A 22243-nucleotide genomic window follows, 5' to 3' on the forward strand; every position below is an offset into this window, starting at 1 on the left:
CAGGAAGTTCCCTCTGAACATCAGGGAAAACTTCTTTACTTTGAGGGTGCCAGAGCACTGAACTGGAACAGGCTGCCCAGAGAGGTTGTGGAGTCTCCTTCTTCTTAGATATTCAAAATCCGCCCGGATGCGTTCCTGTCCAGCCTGCTGTGGGTGAACCTGCACTAATCCTGTGCTTAAATTCCGCTATAATACCCCCGAAACAAGCCGAGGAGCTCCCGCCCTGCGCGGTCCCCTCAGAGCGGAGCGGTGCCGCCGGCCCCTGACGGTTCTCGCGGGCGGGCAAGGCCGCCCCCTAGCGCCCGAGGCCGGCGCCGCCGGCGGCGACCACCCCGCCGCCGCACTCGCGGCAGCTCAACTCGGCGCCGCTTCCCATGGCACGGGCAACTTCTAACTCCATCCCGTCCCCGGGGCGGCTTCCGCCAAGGCCGCTTCTCCTCAAAGCCGCGCCGCGGCGGGGAGAAACACCTGCCAGGCCGCCGAGCGGCGGGGAAGCGCGGGCCGGGGTGTCACGCCGGCCGCCGAGGCCGCGGGGAGGAGAGGGCAGCCCGGCTGCCCCGCGGCTCCCCAGCATGGGGGCACCAGCAACGGCGGCGGCGGGGCTCGGGGCGGTTTTTCCGCCCGCTGGGGTGTTCCGCCGAGGCGGGCGCGGCGGCCTCACCTGGCGGGACTGAGCATGCGCGGGGCGGCGGCGGGGCACGCCGCCGATTGGGAGCGCGATGCAAGACTAGGACGGAGCCGCCGGGCAGCCGCGACTTCGCCGAGAGCGCGCTACCGCGCCGCCGGAGCGGGGGCGCCGGGCTCCGCTCTCCATGGGACTTGATGCCGCCACTGCCGCCTCGGACCCTGCTCCCTGCGAGGATCCAGCTCCCGCCGGGGACTCCCGTTGGCCGGGCGGTGCCTCCTCCGGAGCCGCGGGCTGCGCGGAGCCGGGCATGACCGGTCGGGCGGCGGGGGCCAGCCGTGCCCCGCTGCTCCCTCGCCGGCGGCCGGGCGGAGGCAGCGCTGCCGCGCTCCCTGCAGCGGCGGGGCGGCGCTGGCCGGCCCTGCCCTGAGGGGCCAGTGGGGAGAGGGCGGGCGGCTTCAGCCGTTGGGAGCCGCGCGGCGGGGCGGCCGTTGGACCGTTGGCGGGGGGCGATGAGGGCGGCGGGGCGGCGGCGGAGGGGCGGCGGGGCGGGGCGGGGGCTCCGCGGGGCTCTCTAGGACGCCGGCGGCCCGCACACCCACCATGGATCTGCTGCTGGTGGTGAACACGAGCCTGGGCTCCCCCAACGAGTCCCTGGCGCTGACCCCCTCCTCGCCGTCCTCCTCGGCCCTCCTGCAGCCGCCCTCCCCGTACTCCCCGGCGGCCGTGGCCAGCCTGGCGGCGGTGGTGGGCTTCCTCATCGTCTTCACCATCGTGGGCAACGTGCTGGTGGTGATAGCGGTGCTCACCAGCCGGGCGCTGAGAGCCCCCCAGAACCTCTTCCTGGTGTCCCTGGCCAGCGCGGACATCCTGGTGGCTACCTTGGTCATGCCTTTCTCCTTAGCCAACGAGCTTATGAATTACTGGTACTTCGGCAAGGCTTGGTGTAACATTTACCTGGCGCTGGACGTGCTCTTCTGCACCTCCTCCATCGTCCACCTGTGCGCCATCAGCCTCGACAGGTATTGGTCAGTCACACAGGCGGTGGAGTACAACCTCAAACGGACCCCCCGGCGGATCAAGGCCATCATCCTCACTGTCTGGCTCATTTCAGCTGTCATCTCCTTCCCACCATTGATCTCCATGTACCGGGACCCTGAAGGAGATGGCTTTCCCCAGTGCAAGCTCAATGACGAGACATGGTACATCCTTTCTTCTTGTATTGGCTCTTTCTTTGCCCCCTGCCTCATCATGGTGTTGGTCTATATCCGCATCTACCGCGTGGCCAAGCTAAGGACCAGGACCCTCTCTGAGAAGCGTACAATGCCAGAGGGGTCCTCCCAGACTGAGAATGGCTTGAGCCGCGCTGCTGGGGGCTGCACGTCCCTGAGGATGCAGCTGGGAGAGAACGGACATTACTCGGTGCACCACTGGCGCAAAGCCTCTGAACTGGAGGACATTGAGCTGGAGGAGAGCAGCACCTCAGAGAGCAGACGGAGGCAGAGTCGGGAGGAGCATCCCCGCAAAAGCAGCAAGAGCCAGTCCTTCTCCTACTCATATTCCTCCAAGCACTCTAGTAGCCGTCTGTCCCGCTCTAGCAATCGCTCCATGCAGTTCTTCTCATACCGCCGTCGCCGGAAGCGTAGCAGCATCTGCCGTAAGAAAGTCACCCAGGCCCGGGAGAAACGCTTCACATTTGTGCTGGCCGTGGTCATGGGGGTCTTTGTAGTTTGCTGGTTCCCTTTCTTCTTCAGCTACAGCCTCTATGGTATTTGCCGGGAGGCCTGTGAGGTTCCTGAGACTCTCTTCAAGTTCTTCTTCTGGATTGGGTATTGCAATAGCTCCCTCAACCCAGTCATCTACACCATCTTCAACCAGGACTTCCGCAGGTCCTTTAAACACATTCTCTTTAAGAAGAAGAAGAAGAACTTCCGGCATTGAGCTGGAGGGATGGATTTACCTTGAGCAGGAGTGGAGTTAAAGGAGAAAGAGAAGGCTCTATGCTGAAAAAGAAGGGAGGGAAGAGAACGTGGGGTTTGGGCTTACAGAGAAGGAATAGGGCTCGCCCCCTCGGTAGTGCAGAGTGGTGGTGTGGGGTACAGGGATAGTGTTGGGGAGGCTGAGGGCATTCACCATGGTACGGAATGGTAACATGGTGCTGGAGAGGGTAAACGGGGAGTGGAGTAATTGTCTTTGAACCTGACAGAGGGCATGGGGAGTCCACAGAGCAAAATAGGCTAAGATGGTGAGTTTGGGAGGCAGTGAACTTTTACGGGCTCTGGAATTTTGTGGGAAAACAAGCAGAGACATCAAGAGGAAAGGATTAAGTGGCAGTGGTGGTAGAGATTTGAGTATTTATAAATAGAGCAGCTGGGGCCTGTGGTGGGCTCGTCCCAGTAAAAAATTGGCTTTTACTGCTTATGTGGGGAAAGAAAGTGCAAAGTACCAGGCACTGACAGTCTTTTGAGTTATGAAAGGATTTAAATGTTTGCCAAAAAAACCCTAAAGAACAATCCAAACTCTTTTCTAAATAAACCTTTGTACTGTTAAAACCTTCTGAATGATGATTTTACATGAGGCTTTAGTCAAGCAGAAAGCATGGGGTTTTCTTTTTCTTTGGAGGGGTCTCTGCATATAGTGCTGGATGGGAAATGTTTTTCCTGTCTTCCCATGATTTTTGATTTGTCAGTGGAATAAACCTGGGAATCTTGCATGTTTTCATGAAATATGAAAAAGAGCACATGCACCCCATGACCTTATTTCCCCCCGTTGGACTGCCGAGCAGTGAATTTCTGCTCCATCCCTCTCATATCAATAGCCTAAGCACCTCGCTGTCCTGGAGCAGGTAGTGGGGAAAACAAAAATCATTTTGGTGAACTCAACTAACATTTTCTAAGTTAAAGAAAAAAAAACAAAGTTCCAAGCAGCTCAACTTGCATGTGCCCTAGGGAACTTTTTTCCCCTCTTTTTAGGTCCCCCTCAAAAGCCTTATCTCAGGGGCTGGATCTGCTCTCGTTCTCAGACAGGCAGTTGGAGGCACTCTGCTATGCAGATTTTCAGAGGAAGAGCAATCACCACACCACTAAGGTCTTTAAATCCTTCATATTTACAGTCTTAGAGCAACTAAATCCTTTATATTTATTTTTTTAATGAGAAGCATACATTGCAGATTGTCAGTGGTCTATGTGAACAATTCTCAAAGAACATGCAGCTGTTCCAAACCTTTAATATTAATGCTGCTTTCTTTCCCTTTTCCTGTTTGCATTTCTAGTTTGTGATTTCAGTGGATTTTGTTGAGGGGAGGGAAGAGGGGAGAAGCGTTTGAATAGTTATTAAAGCAAATAATATTTCCCATGGGTTTACAAAATGTCATGAACTGTAATGAAGAGAATGAGAGATGGGGGCTGGTGTCTGTACATTTGCCACTGAAAGCATACCGAGTGTAGGACTCAGCTGAGCATTTACATCCCCTCTTCAGCTGTCCTGCTGCAAGGTGTGTATTCTGTTTGTGGGGTAAATACTGCTCCATTTTATGTGTATCACTCCTTCCACAGGCAGCAGGATTGTCAAATGAACCTTTCCACACTAAACAGCTCTTTGAAAGATAGAACAAACTCTCCTCTCATACGGCAGGCTTCTTGAAACAGCTAAATTGAACCTATACCTGAGAACCATTAGATATCCCCCTTTTTCCTCCCTCTGTTCTGTCTGAAAGGTATCTGTAGCCCCTCTTCTCTTGAAATCTCTGCGGTATAAGGAGAAACGATAGAGCAGTCACTTTGTTTCACCAGTTTTTCATAATAAGCATTTGGTTCACTTAACCCTGGAAAAGGAGGTTGTTGGTGGCTCAAATTCTGGTGTTAATTCAATAGACAATTTCACTTCAGGGCCAGCTCAAGTAAGAGTTCTGCTAAAGCAAGGATTAGGTGATCGCACCAAATGCATTAGAAGTTTGTTTGATTTTACAAAACTCAGACATTTTCAAAGTCTTAAGTCCGTAACTTATTGGATCCTTTCTTGAAATAAGGCTTAGAGTTGTGAAAAGATTTGAGCTTTGTTTAAACAGCTGCATTTAAAGAAAGGATGTTAAGACTTATTTTCAGGAGCATCCCTTTGTAAATAACAATGGTTTGGTACAAGTACATACCTGAGACAGGTGATTATGAGAAAAATAGCAACCGAGTGGAGGAAATTACAAGCCATTTTCTCTTTTGCAAAATGGAGAATTCTTTTTAAAGTTACATCAAGAATAGCTGAAACAAGCTCATATTATTTGTAGGTAAAGATGTAGCTAAAAAGTTCAGGTTTGTTTAATCTGAAGAAACTATATAATTGCCAGAGCAACCAAAGCAACATATGGTACATAGCTACTACCTCTAAGCTACTGGACGGCTTCATTAGAGATTCCTATTCCTACCAAGATAAAGGTCTGCTTTTGTCACTTAATGCTCATTTACAGTGGTTTCCCAGTCTGCAGACACACGGCAATTTCACTGTTGCACTGCTTTTGAAATGAGATTTGTTGCCTGTAAACACGATCCTTCCCCTTTGTTTTTCCTTGTAGAATTCAAGGAGTCTATGGAAATGAAATTTAATCGACAGATTTTAGTGGAGGTGAAGTATATATGGAATGACTGATGTGCCTTAAAAGTAATTTCTTTGCTATAAAATTATTCTGTGGTCATTATAAACATAAAGGAAATAATGCTTCTATTTTTGTTTTGCATTTCCAAATGTCTAGAAGGGATTGATGCAGATACTGAATGTCTATGTGCAGCAGCATACTTAAAAACAGGGCATTTTCTGTGGTTTTAGTTTATTTCTCATCACAGTTACTCATCTGATTCAATGCCTCAAGAGGATCTTACTTCTTCTGAGATAAAGTAATATTCATCAATAAAGATGTGCAGTATACACCCCTTTTAAGTGCATTTCCCTCTAAATTAGTGAATACAGAGGATTTCTATAAATATTGTTTTTAATGTAACTACTGAATACGCTTCAAGGAAGTAAAATGGGGCTGATTTATTTTTTTAATTACAGTGTTCTCTTATTACTTGTAATAGCTGAAGACTGGAATTTGTTTGTAACATATTATGTGGTGTTAACTTTTCATAAAAATTTATCAGCTCTGCTACTCACACTGTGGTTTTGCTTCCACTGTAAGTTGGCTAATAGCATATACAGGAAAAAAAATAGTCAATGCAGCGTTTGCTTAAGAAAAAGGGAGAAGATATTTTACGTTTCAAATGTGTCTGGTTGTGTCTTTGATCACATCTGATGAGCTGGTTGAAACACTCTTTAGTGTGGTGGAAGAACGAAATGTTACTATGAAGCCATATTGATTTTAAAAACAAGGACCTGATCTTTAACTGTTCATTTGCTCATTTCACAATGAAGAAAATTTTCTGTCAGTCTAAAATGAGAAGTTAATGTTTTATTTTCAAAACCAGTTTTCTGAACAGTACCGCTATCGGCTGGTTGTTGAAATATTGAACAGTGCGGCTTAGCTAGGACAGGGAGTCAGTGCTGCTGTCCTTCAGCCCTCTTCTGTGGGAGTTTTGCGTGAGTAAGAATGGCAGAATCAGCCTCTTCAAGGCTTGGGGCAGGTGGAAGGGGCCTTCTATATAGGCAATTTGACAGGATCACAGTTTTAAATTATTGTCTAAAATAAGAATCAGGCCCTTGTTTTTGTGTGTGATCTCTCTTCAGAAGAGTCGTGTTGCTCCAAGAGTACTGACAATTTCTGAGAAGTAGACCTGAGATGAAAGATTATGTGCGAGCAGCTTTGCCCACATTGAGCACCCTTTGTGAGTAATCCCAGAAAACTTCAGCAGAGTTTACTTTTGAATGCGGGAATTACTTAATGTGGGCAAGGATGTTAGGAGCTTCCTTAGACATTGCCTCTTTTTTAGGAAATGTGCCTGAGGAATGTAAGCAAACATTTGTGTGAGAACGTACAAGAACTGAAAGAAAGCAATTCTCTCTGCTTCACTTTGACTATTGGTCAAACCCGTAGGAGGTGTGGGTCAAGGAGTTTCTGACTATATAACCAGAGCAACAAACCCTACTGTATGTTTTCAGTATAAGCTGTGTGAAGAGCTTTATCAGATTGCATCTGTTTTTCAGAGAAGAAAAGTTTGTCTCTTTCTTGCTCTGTGGAACTTGGTATTGGTTAGAACAGCATCTGAGAAATGTAAAGATTTTGTAGGAAATGTCAGTAATGACATGCATTTCGGGAGAATGTTCTAACCTTAAACTATGACTACACGCAAGGAGAGAATACCTACAAGCTATGCAAAATGAAGGTCAGATGCTATCTGTGAGTTCATTTTCATGGTTGCTCATTGTGACCTTGTTGGTGAGCGGAAGGCAACTAGGTGCTTCAGAGAAAAAGCTCTGATTTGGAGGGAGAACTATGTATGAGGAACAGGGAGAAATTAATATTTACTCATCTTCTTTGCAGTGTAGGCAAGTACAGGGCAGGAATTTGCCTTTTTTGTTGCACATTAGCAAATGTTAATTTGCCTTCCAGATCTGCGGGTCAACTAGGCCATACAAAAAAATGACACAGGAGAAGGTAGGGATAAGGGATTGCTCATTTCAGTGTTCAAGCTTAAGTTTGTCCTTTGTCCTTGAAATTAAGCCAAAAATAGTTTGGCACTTGGACCCCAAAGGCCATGTAGCATCAATAATTCTACACTGAATATAGTCTAGTTTTAGCAAAAAGCATCGGTTCATATTATATACCCTGCACATCTCTGTTTCAGGACAGAAATGAGAAAGTCTGACACTTAAGGCTTGTGAGAAAGGAGTAATCAGCAGTTTGAAGCGTCATGGGTGTATTGTGAAATTTCCCTGGATCCCACTCTGATAACTGGGCTGGCTTTAATTTTGTGGCTTCCCAATCACTTTGAACTCCAAATAAAGACTTAGGGAGGTATGTAACATCAGAAACAGTAGAAATACTGCTTCTCAAGGAAGCAAAAGGTGCTGAGAAAGTCAGCGTTCAGATGGTTATACCAGATGCCCGGACCTCTAGCAGTTGGATAACTCTACTACTGGTTGAGTGGGGAAGGCTGGGTTATCTTCCATTCACAGTGACAATCACGCTTGGTCTGAATTTAGGAGATACCTATAGGTATGTTGCCGTTGTTTGAAGTGGCAGCCGCTAGAGTACAACAGATGTAATTTTTAGTAGTTTATCTCTCCTCTGGCACACGTCCTTCACTACACTATCCCAAACATTTTTTAATTCGACTGCACAACACCTGATAAGGTAGAGAAAGATTGCCAGTATCTTACAGAATAAAGAAACAGAGGTATGGAAAACATTAGGAATTGAAACTTGGTGTCAGTTCTAGCTTAACGTCTTACTAAGATACCAGTGTTCCTTCACCCCCTCCTTCTTTTTTCTTTTGGAAAACAAAAATTCATGCAAAATTGCAGAAGCTTATTTTTAATATACTACAACAATGATACTCTTTACATTAGAAAAAAGAGCTTTTCTATCAGTAAATTATGGTCTGCTGTAAAGCAATTTTCTTTAGGTCTCTGAAAAAATCTAATGAAAAGTAAACCAGCACATAATTCAATTTGTCTATATGTAACTCTCTTAACAAAAATGCTTTATTAAAGGTCCTGAATGTAAACTACACAAATCGAAGATAGCTGCCCGCTTCATCAAAATCAATTAGTTGTGTTTCAGCATTTTTGTGAACAGCAGTCATTCATTTTGTATGATACTATTTCCTGATAGCTCGCTGCTGACAGAGAAAGCTGTACACCCTGTTGACAACAGGAAAAAATTGAGGATTCATATTTGCCTCCATTAACTCTGTTAAGTCTCCTCTAATAAATTAAAAAGCAGGCCACTAGGAGTAGGTCTTTTGGTGTGATATCTAGTAAGTGATGTAAGTCAGAGAAATAATAACGTGACTGGTTCTGAGATGTACAGCACTCTTAATAGACTAACCCTAGGCTGCAGGGACGTGCTTCTCTTGTTTTTGTTCTCTATGCCTTTGACCCAACATTGCAGATTATTTCCTCTGTAGCGGAACACTTTCAGCACAGCATCCCTTTCTAACTAGTGTGTTGGAGTCAGAAATTAATACTGAGGTCTCCCACTTCCTCACTGAGTGCTTTCACCAATAGGCTATTTATAAAGGTGATGCAGCTAAAATGCCTTTCCTTTAGGCACATAAATGTTTTATTTGATCTAGCTTTTTGTCTCTCAGTAGACTAACACTCTCATTCCACAAAGACATTCTCTATCTGGAAAGCGAACGCATGTCAACGTGAGAAATCCTGAAGACCTGCAGCCACTCCAGCTATGTTTTAAAAGAAAAGGCCACAGCTGAACTAAGGAAAAGGCTTAATCTTGTCTGTGGTGGGGATGCCCTATCTGAGACCACCTGCTCAGATGTGCCTCTCATCAGGTTTTGGTGGAAACTGTGTGTGGAGCTGTACAGCTGGGGCCCTGGCAGCTGTACTGAGAGGAGCAACTTCAAGTATCCAGCAAAGATTAGGGTACGAAAATATGTGCCTATTGAATCACTCCATAATATGGCAGACTCTCTCGCTTTGTCTTTCAGTTCTCTTTCTGCACTCTTTAAAGCAGTCCCCTCTTGCAATCTGAGTACAATACACAGCACATGCTTGCTGTGCCTTTACCTTGAATGCCCCAGTGTCCGATCTGCAAAGAGCAGATAGCGCTTCTCCTCCCAGGTATGCTGGGAGGATTCTCCAGAAGAGTACCTGTGAGATGCTCTGATGCAGTGTTGTGCTATATGTAAGTACCACTAGTAGAGCAACAGGAGTGATGCTAAAAGTTCTTGATTCACTCCAAACCGTACTGTTTTGTCACCAGTAAATGCTTGTGTGCACAGTTGAGAAGTGTGTATAATTGTGCATTCACTAAGGTTGCCACTGATTTGTTTACATCAGCAGCAATTTCTCATGGTGATTAAAGAAAGACTTTTAGTCAGTCCATCAAACTGCTAGTTTTGGTTTGCCACGTGGTATATCAGAGGAACATGATGCATTGTTTTAACAACACAATTAGCAATAGAACTGATTGAAGATTCCTGGATGGCATGTTTTTTCTGCCAGAAAAATGGCACTTTGATGAAATCTGTTCTTTCTTTGAAGAATGTGTCTGGTTTGCCCCATATATAATGGAAACCAGGAGATCTTTAATCAGCTTCTGCTGGCCTGACTGCTTACTTACTTACTTGTCTGGCTGGCTCCTGGGCAGGCTGCTGGATAAGGTGCCAGAAAGCCGAGACTTCCAGTCTCCTGGATCCTGGGCAGCTCAGGCCCCTGCGTTTATGGGCACTCAGCTCTGAAATCCATTATCACTTATCTAAATGCTACATAACCTTTGTTATGCTTAGTCTGTCAATGTCTTTATGCATTAAGGAGGGACTACCATGCCCTTTATGCTGATGAGAAACCAAAAGATTAATGGCATTTGGGTAGGTAAATCGTAACAAGCTTCTACCTTATGTGGATCCTTCCAGTTGCAAGTCCACTGTTGATTCTCAGACCCCTGCTAAGCTCCAATGTATAAAGTTCTGCTTGTGCTTTAAAGTTCTGCTTCTGGCTCTGTGAATGTTGCACACCCACAGAACTTGCACACAAATCCTGGCAGGATACACAAACTAAATGTTTCTCTCCTTTGCTTGTCTCCACCTGGTAGGCAGGCCGTGTGGTTTGGGTTTTGCGGAATAAGAAAAAAGTAAGGCACTACCTCTCTAGGAGGCACTGGCATCACTAGCATTTTGTTAAGGACCGTGTTTGTATTTTTAGTCACCAGTTGAATTCACATTCCCAGTTTGAGATGCCTGATTTTGCCATGTATTGTACAGGTACCCTCAGGGCATTACTCTGGTCTATGATTTGCACCCCAAAGGGGTGGAATTCTTCTGTACTTCTGGCAAAGTATAGAAATCTGAAATCTGAAGTAGTACAGAAAAAAAAAAAAAGAAAAAAAAAAGAACCAAGATCCCCAAAAACTAGTCACTGAAATAGACAACCTCATTTATGGGTCAAGGCTCAAATTCAGGCAGAAAAACAGAGATAAAACCAGGAATCTTTCGTATCTCCCATTTCTTTTAGTGCCTGCTAAGTGTCTCAGGCTACAGTGTGGATCACTAGATCATTCTTTTCTCACACTTTGAAGGTCACCCGTGACACTTCCCTTGAGATTACTGAACCTATATCTTCAATAATCCAGAAATTACTTGGAAACCCAATGAAAAGTAAATGTTACAGAGTCAAGAAATACCATTCATGATTCTAATGTTGGGCAGGATGGACTCCCTAACTGGCAATATGCCTATTGGGAACAAATATTTTGGGCTATTGAGCAGCTCTGTGTGTATTTTTCAGGCAAAGTGATGATCATAGAGGGAACTTGAATGCCAGGTGAATGTTTTGTACAGAGGAGGCTTCCTGACAGTATTTACCACCTTCAGAAATGCCAGTCAATGTCTATCAAACTCATACTTTTCATAATGAAAGGAAGGGATTACCCCCAAATATGGTATTAAAGGAAAAAATAGGTAGAGGTAATTTTAAAATGTAGTCATGCATAGTAAGTGTGGAAGGAGAAGGAACCTGTCAGTTCCTGGAGAAAGTTCAGCAGCAATTCATTCTTACATAATTCTGCCATCTCCAGCTTGGGATAACTGATAGTCACATAGGTTGACTCTGCCTTGAGGCTACAATGTTTTCAAGAAGCGTTATAACTTTTTCATGTGTTAACTAGATTTTTGTTGTGGTAACAGTTACTATTAATTAATAACAGAAATGACTTTTTTCCCCTCCCCTTCTTTCAGAGGAGAAACAAACAGAAAAGACATTTTACAGGACTACAAGAATAACTGTTCCTTTTCTATTTTGGTAATGCAAAATAAACATTAGGAATAAACTTATTTAAAAGAGTCATTAGGACTTTTGGATGCAAATTAACCATTTCATTCTCTGCACAACTCAATTAACTCAATGCACTTACCTATCCCTGAGGTTTTATATGTCATGTAATAAAATATCTCAGTTGCCCAGAGAGGCTGTACTGTCTGTCCTTAGAGGTTTTCAAGACCTGACTGGATAATGCCCTAAGTAATCCGGTTTGGCCTCGTAGCTGACCCTGCTTTGAGCAGGAGACTGGACTAGAGACATCCTGAGTTCACTTCCAACCTGAATTAGCCTATGAGTCTAAGAGCTGTGTCATCCTAATAATAAACAAAAGGAAAGTCCTAATAATTGGATAGCATCAAAATAATAGTCTATAGAAAGATGCACATACATTGCTATAGGTGGCAAAATTTGCTCACATTTATTTTGCTCTTCCTTAGGCCATTTGGATCCCTAAACCTCTAAATGTTTTCTGTCTGCCGTGTGCAAATTCTGTCTAACAAACATTTGGCTGGGTCCAGGGCACAAAGATTTTCTTATTTGTTTAGAATTCATTTAATAACCATAGGCCCCTACAGCACGTTCCCTTCTCCTGCCCACCCACCCCCCCAGTCCTTAACACAGTAGAGGCACATACACATACACAATATTTTACAGACATTTTCTTTAGAACTCCAGCCAAAATACTGCTTTTGATTTCTTCCCCAAATAAAACAAACTATGTTTATGTCCAGGAAGTCAAATGTGTCTTCATGATCTACTGACTTTGAAGTGGTGAAGAATATAGATCATAAAGCACCAAGTCATGATTTATACCATAGCTGTTGTGAGCAAGATAAAAATAACAAGGCAGTGAATATGTGTTTCTATACACAGCTGAAGACTTTAGTTAAAGCCTGAACAATGGGAATCTCTGACCATGACACATGTTGCTTCATTCCTCGTTCATTTTTGCATGGAAGGTGCCTGACCCTTCCATAGAAGTAAGTGGCATTTCAGAGAACTGGGTGCTAGCTGATGAATTCATGAATATGTTGTCACATATGGAACTGCAAAACCTTTTCTTCCTTTCAAGATGTCAGTAATGTTTCTCTGCAGATGCTATTGTAGAGCATGGCAATACAGTTGTATATTCCATATAAATTATAAGGTTTGTTATTTGGTTGCCACTAAATATATCACAGTGCTAGAAAATGCTCTTAACATACTGTTATAATCCTTGATGATATAATCCTTGATGATGATCCAAGATTCCTGGGGCCAAATCTGCAGCAAGGTGAGAGCAGAGTCGGTCTGTGGCTGCTTGCTGCAGCCTCCGGTCTGCGGACACTGCTGAGGCAGCTGAAGCCCACCTGGGTGAGGGACTTGTGAATCAACAGCATCATGAAGCTGTGGGCTACATTTGTTTCCCACTAGACTTGTTCATGGGATCAACAGGGTACAGATCCCATTGCTACAGCTGATAAATATGCTCTGTTGTTCTGTTTAGTTATCAAAAGCAATCCTTTATTTCTGCCCGCCTCCACTGTCTTTTATGAAGCTGCAGAGGTACTTGGTACTATTCACACTTCCACTCAGCTTCAAAAATTTCAGAAAACTCTTTCAGGCCCTCATCTGTCATGACAGGGACTCCAAAAACACTTCGAAATTACTTTACAATATTACTTCATTCATAAATATTTTTGAAAGTTATGAACAAAAAAAAAGTGCTACGGAAGTCCTAGATCATTATTGTTAGAAAAATGTATAATAAAAACTTGAGAATAGTCACTTGCTAAGGAGTTCATCCATCCTCTGGTTTTGCTTTAAATGACCTGGAATTTGAGGGTTGCGATATGCATCATTAATGTCTACTTTTATATCTACCTTTTGTAGCTTTCCCAAGGTACACTGAAGTACCTCTAGAAACTTTGCTATTTTATGTATCTACAGAAGATATTACAGAACTGATGATTTTATCAGTGGGGGTCAGTCCCTTCTCCCAAGTAATAAGTGATAGGACGAGAGGAAACGGCCTCAAGTTGTGCCAGGGGAGGTTTAGGATGGATATTAGGAAAAATTTCTTCACTGAAAGGGTTGTCAAGCACTGGAACAGGCTGCCCAGGGAAGTGGTTGAGTCACAATCCCTTGAGGTATTTAAAAGACACGCAGATGTGGCACTTAGGGGCATGGATTAGTGGTGGACTTGGCCGTGCTACGTTAATAGTTAGACTCAATGACCTTAAGGGTCTTTTCCAACCTCAATGATTTTATGATTGTAGCTAAAGACCAGAACAATTTTTAGAGGAAATCTTTTGCCTGATATTTTCCTGATTGGCTTAAGTTCATATTATTTGCAAATATTCAGTGCAAAACCTCTCACTGTCTGTGGTAGAGGGTTGGGAAGGAGACATTCATCTCTGTGGGAGCTGTGATTCTGGGAACAGCACTTGCACTGAGACTTTGATGTTTCTGAGGCAGTTCCTGTTCTGGGATTTCTTATGTGCAAGTTGAATGCCTAGAAGCATGATTCCTGCTCAGGATACAAATAATGACAAATTGTCTGAATGTGGAAAAAACTGTGGAATGATAAATGTCAATGTTTTGTCTACATATATCCAGAAAACTGTACTCATGAGGCTTCTAAATCAGTGTGCTCTGTTTCTGTTCTTTGAAGTTATTTTTATAACTATTTCCCAAGCAATTGCACATCCTACAATGAGAACTACATATGTCCCAAGATTAAAATATCAGAAATAAGCCATTTTTAAACCTTCAATGCTCAAAACAAATGGCAAGTGCTTTCTTTATACGCTAGATGAATATTCAGCTCAAACAATTAAAATAAATAATTGCATTGTGGAAAAACACAGTACAGATCATGATAACTATGTATTTTTATTTTGTATTGTTAAAGCCGTAAATTTACCCCTTAGGCTGATTTAACATATATGTAAATTTTTCATGTGCTTTTAAAAGGTGGGTTTTTTGTCTTAAAGTTCCATTTATATTCTTTTTTAAGGAGCAATCTCACACACACACAGATTCAGGTAAATAGTTCTATGAATAACCTCAGGGTTCCTTGGCAAGAATGTAATTGTCTGTGCACTGACTCTATAACTGAATTGCCTTTCTTAATAATGGGATATTGGTTTTATGGGCCCCTGACTGCTCCCCTTTAATATCCATTAATTATCTTTTTACTTTCTTTAATATCCCTTTCTCTTTTTCTTTCTTTATGTTTCTCCTTTCTTCCCTGTTCCACAAACCCCCTGCAAAAGTGCAGCTACTGCAAGAAAATAATGCAGGAAAATGACTGTAGGCTGGCATTTGCAGACTCCTATTCATTTCAAATAGACGACTCCTGCACTGCAATTGAATTAACTGATGATAGAGCTCAGAAACACAAGCAGGCTCACTCCTATCAGTCACAACTGCCTCTCCCAGTTGCTGCTGCCTTCTTGCAATCATTTAGATCCAGAGGCCTATAATACTGAAAAATAATTCTTTGGGTAAGTGTATCTGGGGATAAATTTGAGTAATACATAAGAAAGAACACAGAGGATACCAGCACCAGCTGCAGATGGCTACTAGTCCATCAACCTCAGCTTCCAAATGGGGCCTGGGAGAAACCAAGCCATTTCATCAGTGATGAAATGTTCCAGTGTAGATTACACAGGTTTTCTCCTAGCTTTTTAGAAAAGCTTCGGTCCTGTGGTGGAAACCAGTACACGACATTTTAGCTTACCAAATAGTTGAGAAAATTAGTGCTTATGTCAACTGGGCTATTAAAACTGTAACTATGGCTTTGCTGGAGTGATGATTGCAATATATACCGTCCAGTAGAAACAAACAGATTGAGCATATTCGACCACAAAATACAATTCTTATACTACTGATTCTTACAAACTCAGCTAGAGAAATACTGAAGAATTTATAGCTCCAGCCTTCTTTTGCTGCAATGTAGCCTCATTGTATTGATTAGCAAATCCTATGAAGAGACTGTAGAGGAGAAAGTATCATTCATTCATGAAATGGAAATATGCTGTCACAGAGCATTTATTTTACATGGGCCAACTAGTCATAAATCCTCTAGAAATCATCTATCATTGTACTTGAACTTGGATTCTGGGGCTCAGAGGGGAAAGGGGGAAGGAGCTCTTACCTTCTAAAGGTAGAGTTTATTTTTACACACCTACTAATGTGTTCAACTGCCTTAATAGCTGATGCCTCCTCTGCATGAGAACTGTACGATAAAGCTGATAGAGGGTTTTGCTGGAAGAGAGTGCACAGATTTTTGTGATAGGTAGCAGCAGGTTTCAAGGACACCAAAAGGTGGTGCAAAGGACAGGAACTGAACTGAATGGGTTGCCCTGAGCTATTGTCCCGTTGAATCAAACGACACCTCTGAACCAGGTTAGCTGGTGATACTGTCTGTCAGAACCAAGCAAAAAAATCCCTTGGGATGGGAGACAGACTTCTACTGAAACACCTGGATATTGTGAGGTTTGAGAGGTGGGCGGAGGTGTTACCAGAAGGACCATCTGATCAGTGGATGGAAAGGAAAGGAACAAGCTACTAATACAGTCACTGAGGATGGGAACCTTTCACACTTATTTGTATAGGGATTCTTATGCTGTATCTCCCCAAGTTATGATGTGTTTACTCTCCTAGGAATGGTTTGTTTACATACATCGGTAATGCTAGCAAATGGGGAAGATTTTCCTCTATGCCACCCCACAGGTTATATTCAGTTTTCAAAGGCATTTTAATGAAAAAAAGTAATTAAAAATGAAACCTTTTTTTGTACCACTGGCTACTCAGAAGTCTGAGAACTAGAGCTAGTTTTCAACATTATTATCCCATTTTGACAATGTTTTTCACAGAGTTTCAATATTTCCTTTTTTTTTTTTCAAATGGAAAACACCAATGTTGGGAAAAACTCTCACAAACCATATGACATAAAGCTCTCTTTTCTATATTTTTATTCCTCAATATCTGTCTTCCTACTTGTACAATTTTTTCCTATTTTGCTACAGAAGTATGGAGGAAAGTAAAAATCCACACCTGCAAAAAATTAAGAATTTCAGATTTTTATTTTCTTGAAAAGGTTCTTAAAATCCAAACAAGACAAACAGTAGGAAGACTAGAACAAAAAAATCTGATGACTAATAAGTCATTTGTTGGCAGAGATTTCTGTTTGAGATATCAGGGTTTCTAAACTAGTGTTTTCCATTTGAGCTTAGAGGTGATAATATGAGTGCACAATAGGCATATTTCTGCCTTTAGTTTTATTCTCTAATAAGAATAAATTTTATAATGCTTTTGTCAGAAGCTGGTTTTCACCAATGTTAACTAAACAAGCCAGAATGCTCCAAAGACTAGCCAAACACATGGCTACAACTTAGCAGTTGCTGGCTCAGACAATGGGCATTGGTTGTTTTCTGAAGGAGCTGCTCCATTAGCACAGCAAAAACTCAAGCTCGGAATACGGGTATCTTCAGTATGGAATAGAGAGTGACTTTATACAACAGGTTTTGAAAATCTTGGTTTGAAAATCTGATCCCAATCTAATCCTGTTAAAACTCTTTCCTTGGATTATAACCAATTTCTGTTGTTATGGTTCAGTAGCTTTTGAAAATCATTTCAGGGAATCTTTTGTTGTCATAAAACGTTATCTTCTATTATTCAGTCCCTGCCACCAACACCTTTTATTTTCATAATATGTTCTACCAATAAAACATTTACTATCATTCAATCAGTGTAAACTCTGTTCGGGGTCATCCACCATACATTTCTTGATGAAAAATTTGTGGCAGTTCTAAAGCCAACTGATCAGCAAGCTAATTTTTTAATCATATGCATGGGTGAAAGTATTTTACTAAAAAGGAGATATGAAAAAGAAGTAGATCATTATTACTGAAGCAGACATGGCTTTACAATTTTATCTCCTAAAATGCAGCTGAGAAGATCATTATTAAGAAAGAATGTCATTTTTCAAAAGAATTTGTGGCAGTAACAGCTAGTGAGACATTTTTTTATTAGCTTCAAGAGGGAATGCCTGTTATATAATACTACAGCAATCGTTTCAGGGCACAAAATTCAGAGCTAGATGATGAGGAGAAAACATTCAAGAGGGCACAGATTCAGAAATTTGATTTAGAAACTTCTACAGAATTGGCATTTGTAGATTTCCTGCATTCTGTGTAGTGAATAACAACGAGAGCCATTGCTCAGATAGAGTAAGCATACATCTTTACTACATGATGCAAATATTTCATCTTGTTCTGATAGGTATGGAAACTGTTTCTCAGTGTATAGAAATGAGATTTCAAGCTGTAATAACAATATATTAGATTCTGGGGGGAAGCCCAAAAGAAAAAAAAAAATTATTTTTCTTCTCAGGGCAGGATGTGTAGAAGTTTCCATTCCGGTATTGAGGTGGGAAAGTTAAACTTAATTTACAATGGTGAATTCATGTTTCAAGCTAAGCTAAATGAATTTCATCTACTTGTCTGCCAGTAGTCATGACTCTTTTTGTTTCATCTTCTCCCCAGTAGGCTTCACTTATTGGCACAAGTGGATTCTGATATCAAAGACAATTTCCAGTTGGCTTTAGGACAGCTATTATTTAATTGTTCCCTTTAACTGTCTTTCCTCTGTCACCAGAAGCTTGTGACGACTCTTGTATTTAAAAAAGGCTGTGGGCCAAATTCCCTGCTGGGATATTTCAATGGAGCTACACTGGTTACAAATTTCACCTAGTAAATTCCACTTTCACTGCAGTATCTTAAATTTCTCCATCTCTTTTTGTGACAGCCCATAAAACCTTTATAAAAAAATAACCAACATCGAAACCCTGACCAAAGCCCAATACCAAGCTAGCAACCCACAGCATCCATCACTTCTCCCCCAAGCTACTGAGGAGAGCTACTGGAAAGGGGGCCGTGGCCTGAGGTCGCAAAGCGAAGCCTTTTGAAGGAGACATGCTCCCTAGCCCGACTGAAGAAGGACATGTTGCTTTGCATCTCCTTGTGTCATTGCTCACCATGGATAAGAGGGAGGCACTGGGAGGGACCCTGAAGCATCCTTCAGTTTACCAGCCACAACAGTTGTATTAAGAGACAGTTGCTCAACAAGGTAAGTTGGTCTGTTAAAAGGGATAAAATAAGAGAAGAAAGATGAACTGGGGCATTGGATGTCAGTGGCACCTCAGAAATCTCCATACCATGTTCCACAGCATGGGTCAAACACGTCCTTCGTTGTAATTCACAGGCTGAACCACTCTGGGGACATTGCTCCTTATGTTGGGACATATTGTATTTATGCTGGTAGGTACAAGTGTGGTGTCAGCTATGTCCTTGTAAAAAATGTTGTTTGAGTAGCTTGTGGCAATGAAAGACAGTTTGTAATCGTACTTCCTTTTCTAGTCAGAGAGGTTCTGGAGATAATTTTTTAACATTTGACAAACAGTACAAGGAGATACTGAAGACAAAATTACCCTTTTCCCAACTAGTGGATCAAAATCTACTTTAGTTTTCTGGGGGTCGAGAGGGCATGAAGAAGGTTCAGAGTAGGTTTAGACATATCCTTTAGAATATGATTGCAAAATTTCTTTGTGTACTGTAGTTATTAAAGAACTGTTGATTGACAGATGAGTGGTGTGTGCATTTATGCTTCAGAGCACTACAGTGTGTAAATAGGTGAGCAGTACCCTGAAATATTGTTGCATTCAGTTGGAAAGCTGCAGGGATAATTGGTCTTGACTCAAAAGGATATAGAAGCTAGAGAAGGAGAGATAATTTGGGGATATCATATTAACAAAAGGAAAAGAAGGTAATTTCTCTGAATATTTTTTCGCACACTTACAGCAACCTAAATCTGACAAGCCATCAGAAATACCAGAGACAAAGATATTTGCATTTCTAAACACACCAAATGCTTAGAAGCTAAATTCTTTTTCTGTAAGATCATGAGACCTTTCTAAGCAAAGCCAATGCCAAGAGCTGCCTGTAGGAAACATCTCCATTAAGAGCTCCATTCTGAACGTTTTTGCATCAGAGCTTTGTTGATGCCATGTGCTCTTGCATGCATGTTTCCTGCTAGCTCAGGAGTGCATAATCAATCCTACATAAGATGTGTTCCCAGGCCACTAAGACTCAATTAAGGATACCCTTTTGGTGTGTTTAAAATGGTCCTGTAGGAATATTTATATTTATGCTGACATATATGTCATCTCAGTAAATACTTCAATCACTCTCTAGATATAAGACTGCAAGCAGAATAATCCTATAGACAAATAAATGCATGGATTTAAATTTTAAAACAGGAAACTTTTATACGATATAGTGGTAACACTCACAGATATAGCCAGGTGACATCGTTCATTTGCAGTTAGCTCTCTGAAGAGAGTTGGGCATCACAGTGCTCAAATTTGTGCCCTGTGCTGAACTCTGATAATTCATAAACTCTCAAATTAAGCCATTTTCTCCCTGATACATCATATGAGGGCAGAACGCTCATGTAATGAGAGAGGGAGAGTACAAATGAATGTCTGCAAAAACTGCATGCTAAGCACATTGCTGCTGGAAAAATCTTGGTGGGGTGAGGTGGAGAGACATGTTCTCAGGGTGTCAGGCAGCTAATTGAGCTTCAGGAGTGTACCTCTCTTTCCTTGGTATTCACAGGAATACCATGAGGTATATTTGGGTTAGACATTGTGCTTTCTTTCCCTATTACTCAAGTTCTCTGCAGAAGAAATTTGAACCTTATTTCTCGTGGCTTTCCTCTAACCACAACTCTGCAGAGTAAACTGACAGGGGAAAACCAGTCTTTTTCACAGCTGAAACTCTTCCTCCATACAGAGAATAATTTAAATATCATTTTGCCCAGAGTGAAGTGTAACCCAAGAACTTAAGCCTCACAGCATTCATGAAAAAATGGGGAGACCGCGGCTTCAGTCCTGAACTCTCTAATGCTTGGTCTGGAGCAGGAAGGAAATCCGGATTTCCGTGGCCCAGCAAATGTGTAATTATATTTGGCAGGGAATGGTTTTGACAAAACCGAGTAAGAGGCATGAAGGCACACACGGGGCTTGTAGCAAGGCTAGGCCTCGCTCAGGCCAGGCAGCCAGTCCACTCAAGGGCTGGAAGAGAAATCTTCCACAGCCCTGAAAAGCGGGTGGGAGAAGGGAGATATTAATATATTCCCACATGCATTTGTGTGAGTAGTTGCTGCGGCCCCAGTTCTGGCTGTACTGAATTTGCCATAAAGGGAGAACGGCTTTGTAAGTCCCAGCAAACCACCCCTGTGCCTCAGCCCAGGCCATGGCAGAGAATAAAGAGAAACGCAGATGCTCAGGGAACTTCCACGTGAAAGTCTTGCAAGGAGGATAAGCAAAAAAATCTCACAATACATTAATTCCCGCACTTATTAGGTGAGATCACACAAGGGCACGTCTGCTGAGGGACCTGAGCCTCACGCTGTTTTCAGGTCCTGTAGGCACAGGAGATGAAGCCTGACATCTGCATACACTTACAGCAGAGTCTTCACATGCAAAGCTTGTTTGTCCAAACAGACTGTGCACACACAGGGTTTCACCATCCGTATGATGGCACGTCCAAGAGGCCCTTTATGAAGGATTTGTTTTATTACTGCTTTAACAAGTATTCCCTCTGTATCACAGGGAATATTAACCTCTAATACAGTTCCATCCCTATATTTTGCTCTCCACCTCCAGAACAGGATTAGCTGTGTACATTAAAAGAAACCTTATTAAAATACTAATAATTAAAAAAAAATATTCTTTATAGTCCTAGTTACTGCTTCTATCTGTCAACTGAGGTAATGAAGTAAGGAAATGAAATGTTCTTTGATTTTGAGACTGCTAGCGGAATTATGCAGACAGATCATTTTCCAATCTTAAATCTAAATAATTCAGTTGCCGTAGGATCAAAGTATGTGTTACGCTGCCCTCGGTTTTCCACGCATTGATTCATCCTTATTCCCCTTAGCACATTTTCCCTTTGATTTGATAATGCTCATAAAAGCAGTTGGCAGTGAGTATGGTCAGCATCCAGATTGCTCATTATCACATTTATTGTTCTAAGCCTTATGTTCTTCTCCTCCTCTTGTAACCATTTATACTTGACAAGTAAAACCTTACTTTGTGTGTACATCTGTGTAAGCATTCAGGAAAAAATCAAATCTCTTGCAGTCATACTGTAGTATACAAAAGCAAATATTGCAAAATGGCTTAATCTTTATTGTTCCAAACCGAAATTCATGAAGTAAAACACAATAACATAGAACTGGTGATGCGTATACTCACCTCCTTCTGATGTATCAGAGTGGCTGCATTCTTCTAGAAAAATTAGATTTCTCAGACTGAGGGTCTGGTTTATTGGCTGTATTTGATGATTGTCGTGGTTTAACCCCAACCAGCAGCTAGAAACACGCAGCCACTTGTTCACTCTCCCTGCCTGGGACTGGGGAGAGAATCAGAAAAGAAAAAGTGAGAAAACTCGTGGGCTGAGGTAAAGACAATTTAATAAGTAAAGCAAAAGCCGTGCATGCAAGCAAAGCAAACCAAGGAATTCATTCACTATTTGCCAGTGCAGGCAGGTGTTCAGCCACCTCCAGGAAAGTAGGGCTCCATCACATGTAATGGTTGCTTGGGGAGACAAACGCCATCACTCCAAACATACACCCTTCCTTCTT

The 22243-nt window shown here is 42.5% G+C and overlaps 1 protein-coding gene across 1 annotated transcript; it reads left to right on the top strand.

Moving 5' to 3' along the window:
* Nucleotides 1–441: 441 nt before the first annotated feature.
* Nucleotides 442–14705, top strand: ADRA2C (adrenoceptor alpha 2C). Its single transcript, XM_063336352.1, has one exon. The coding sequence runs from the start codon at nt 1229–1231 to the stop codon at nt 2564–2566; it is 1338 nt and encodes a 445-aa protein (XP_063192422.1). The 5' UTR covers nt 442–1228; the 3' UTR covers nt 2567–14705.
* Nucleotides 14706–22243: the final 7538 nt, after the last annotated feature.

This window comes from Chroicocephalus ridibundus, chromosome 5 (assembly GCF_963924245.1).
Source record: "Chroicocephalus ridibundus chromosome 5, bChrRid1.1, whole genome shotgun sequence".
In the NCBI taxonomy this organism is placed as follows: domain Eukaryota; kingdom Metazoa; phylum Chordata; class Aves; order Charadriiformes; family Laridae; genus Chroicocephalus; species Chroicocephalus ridibundus.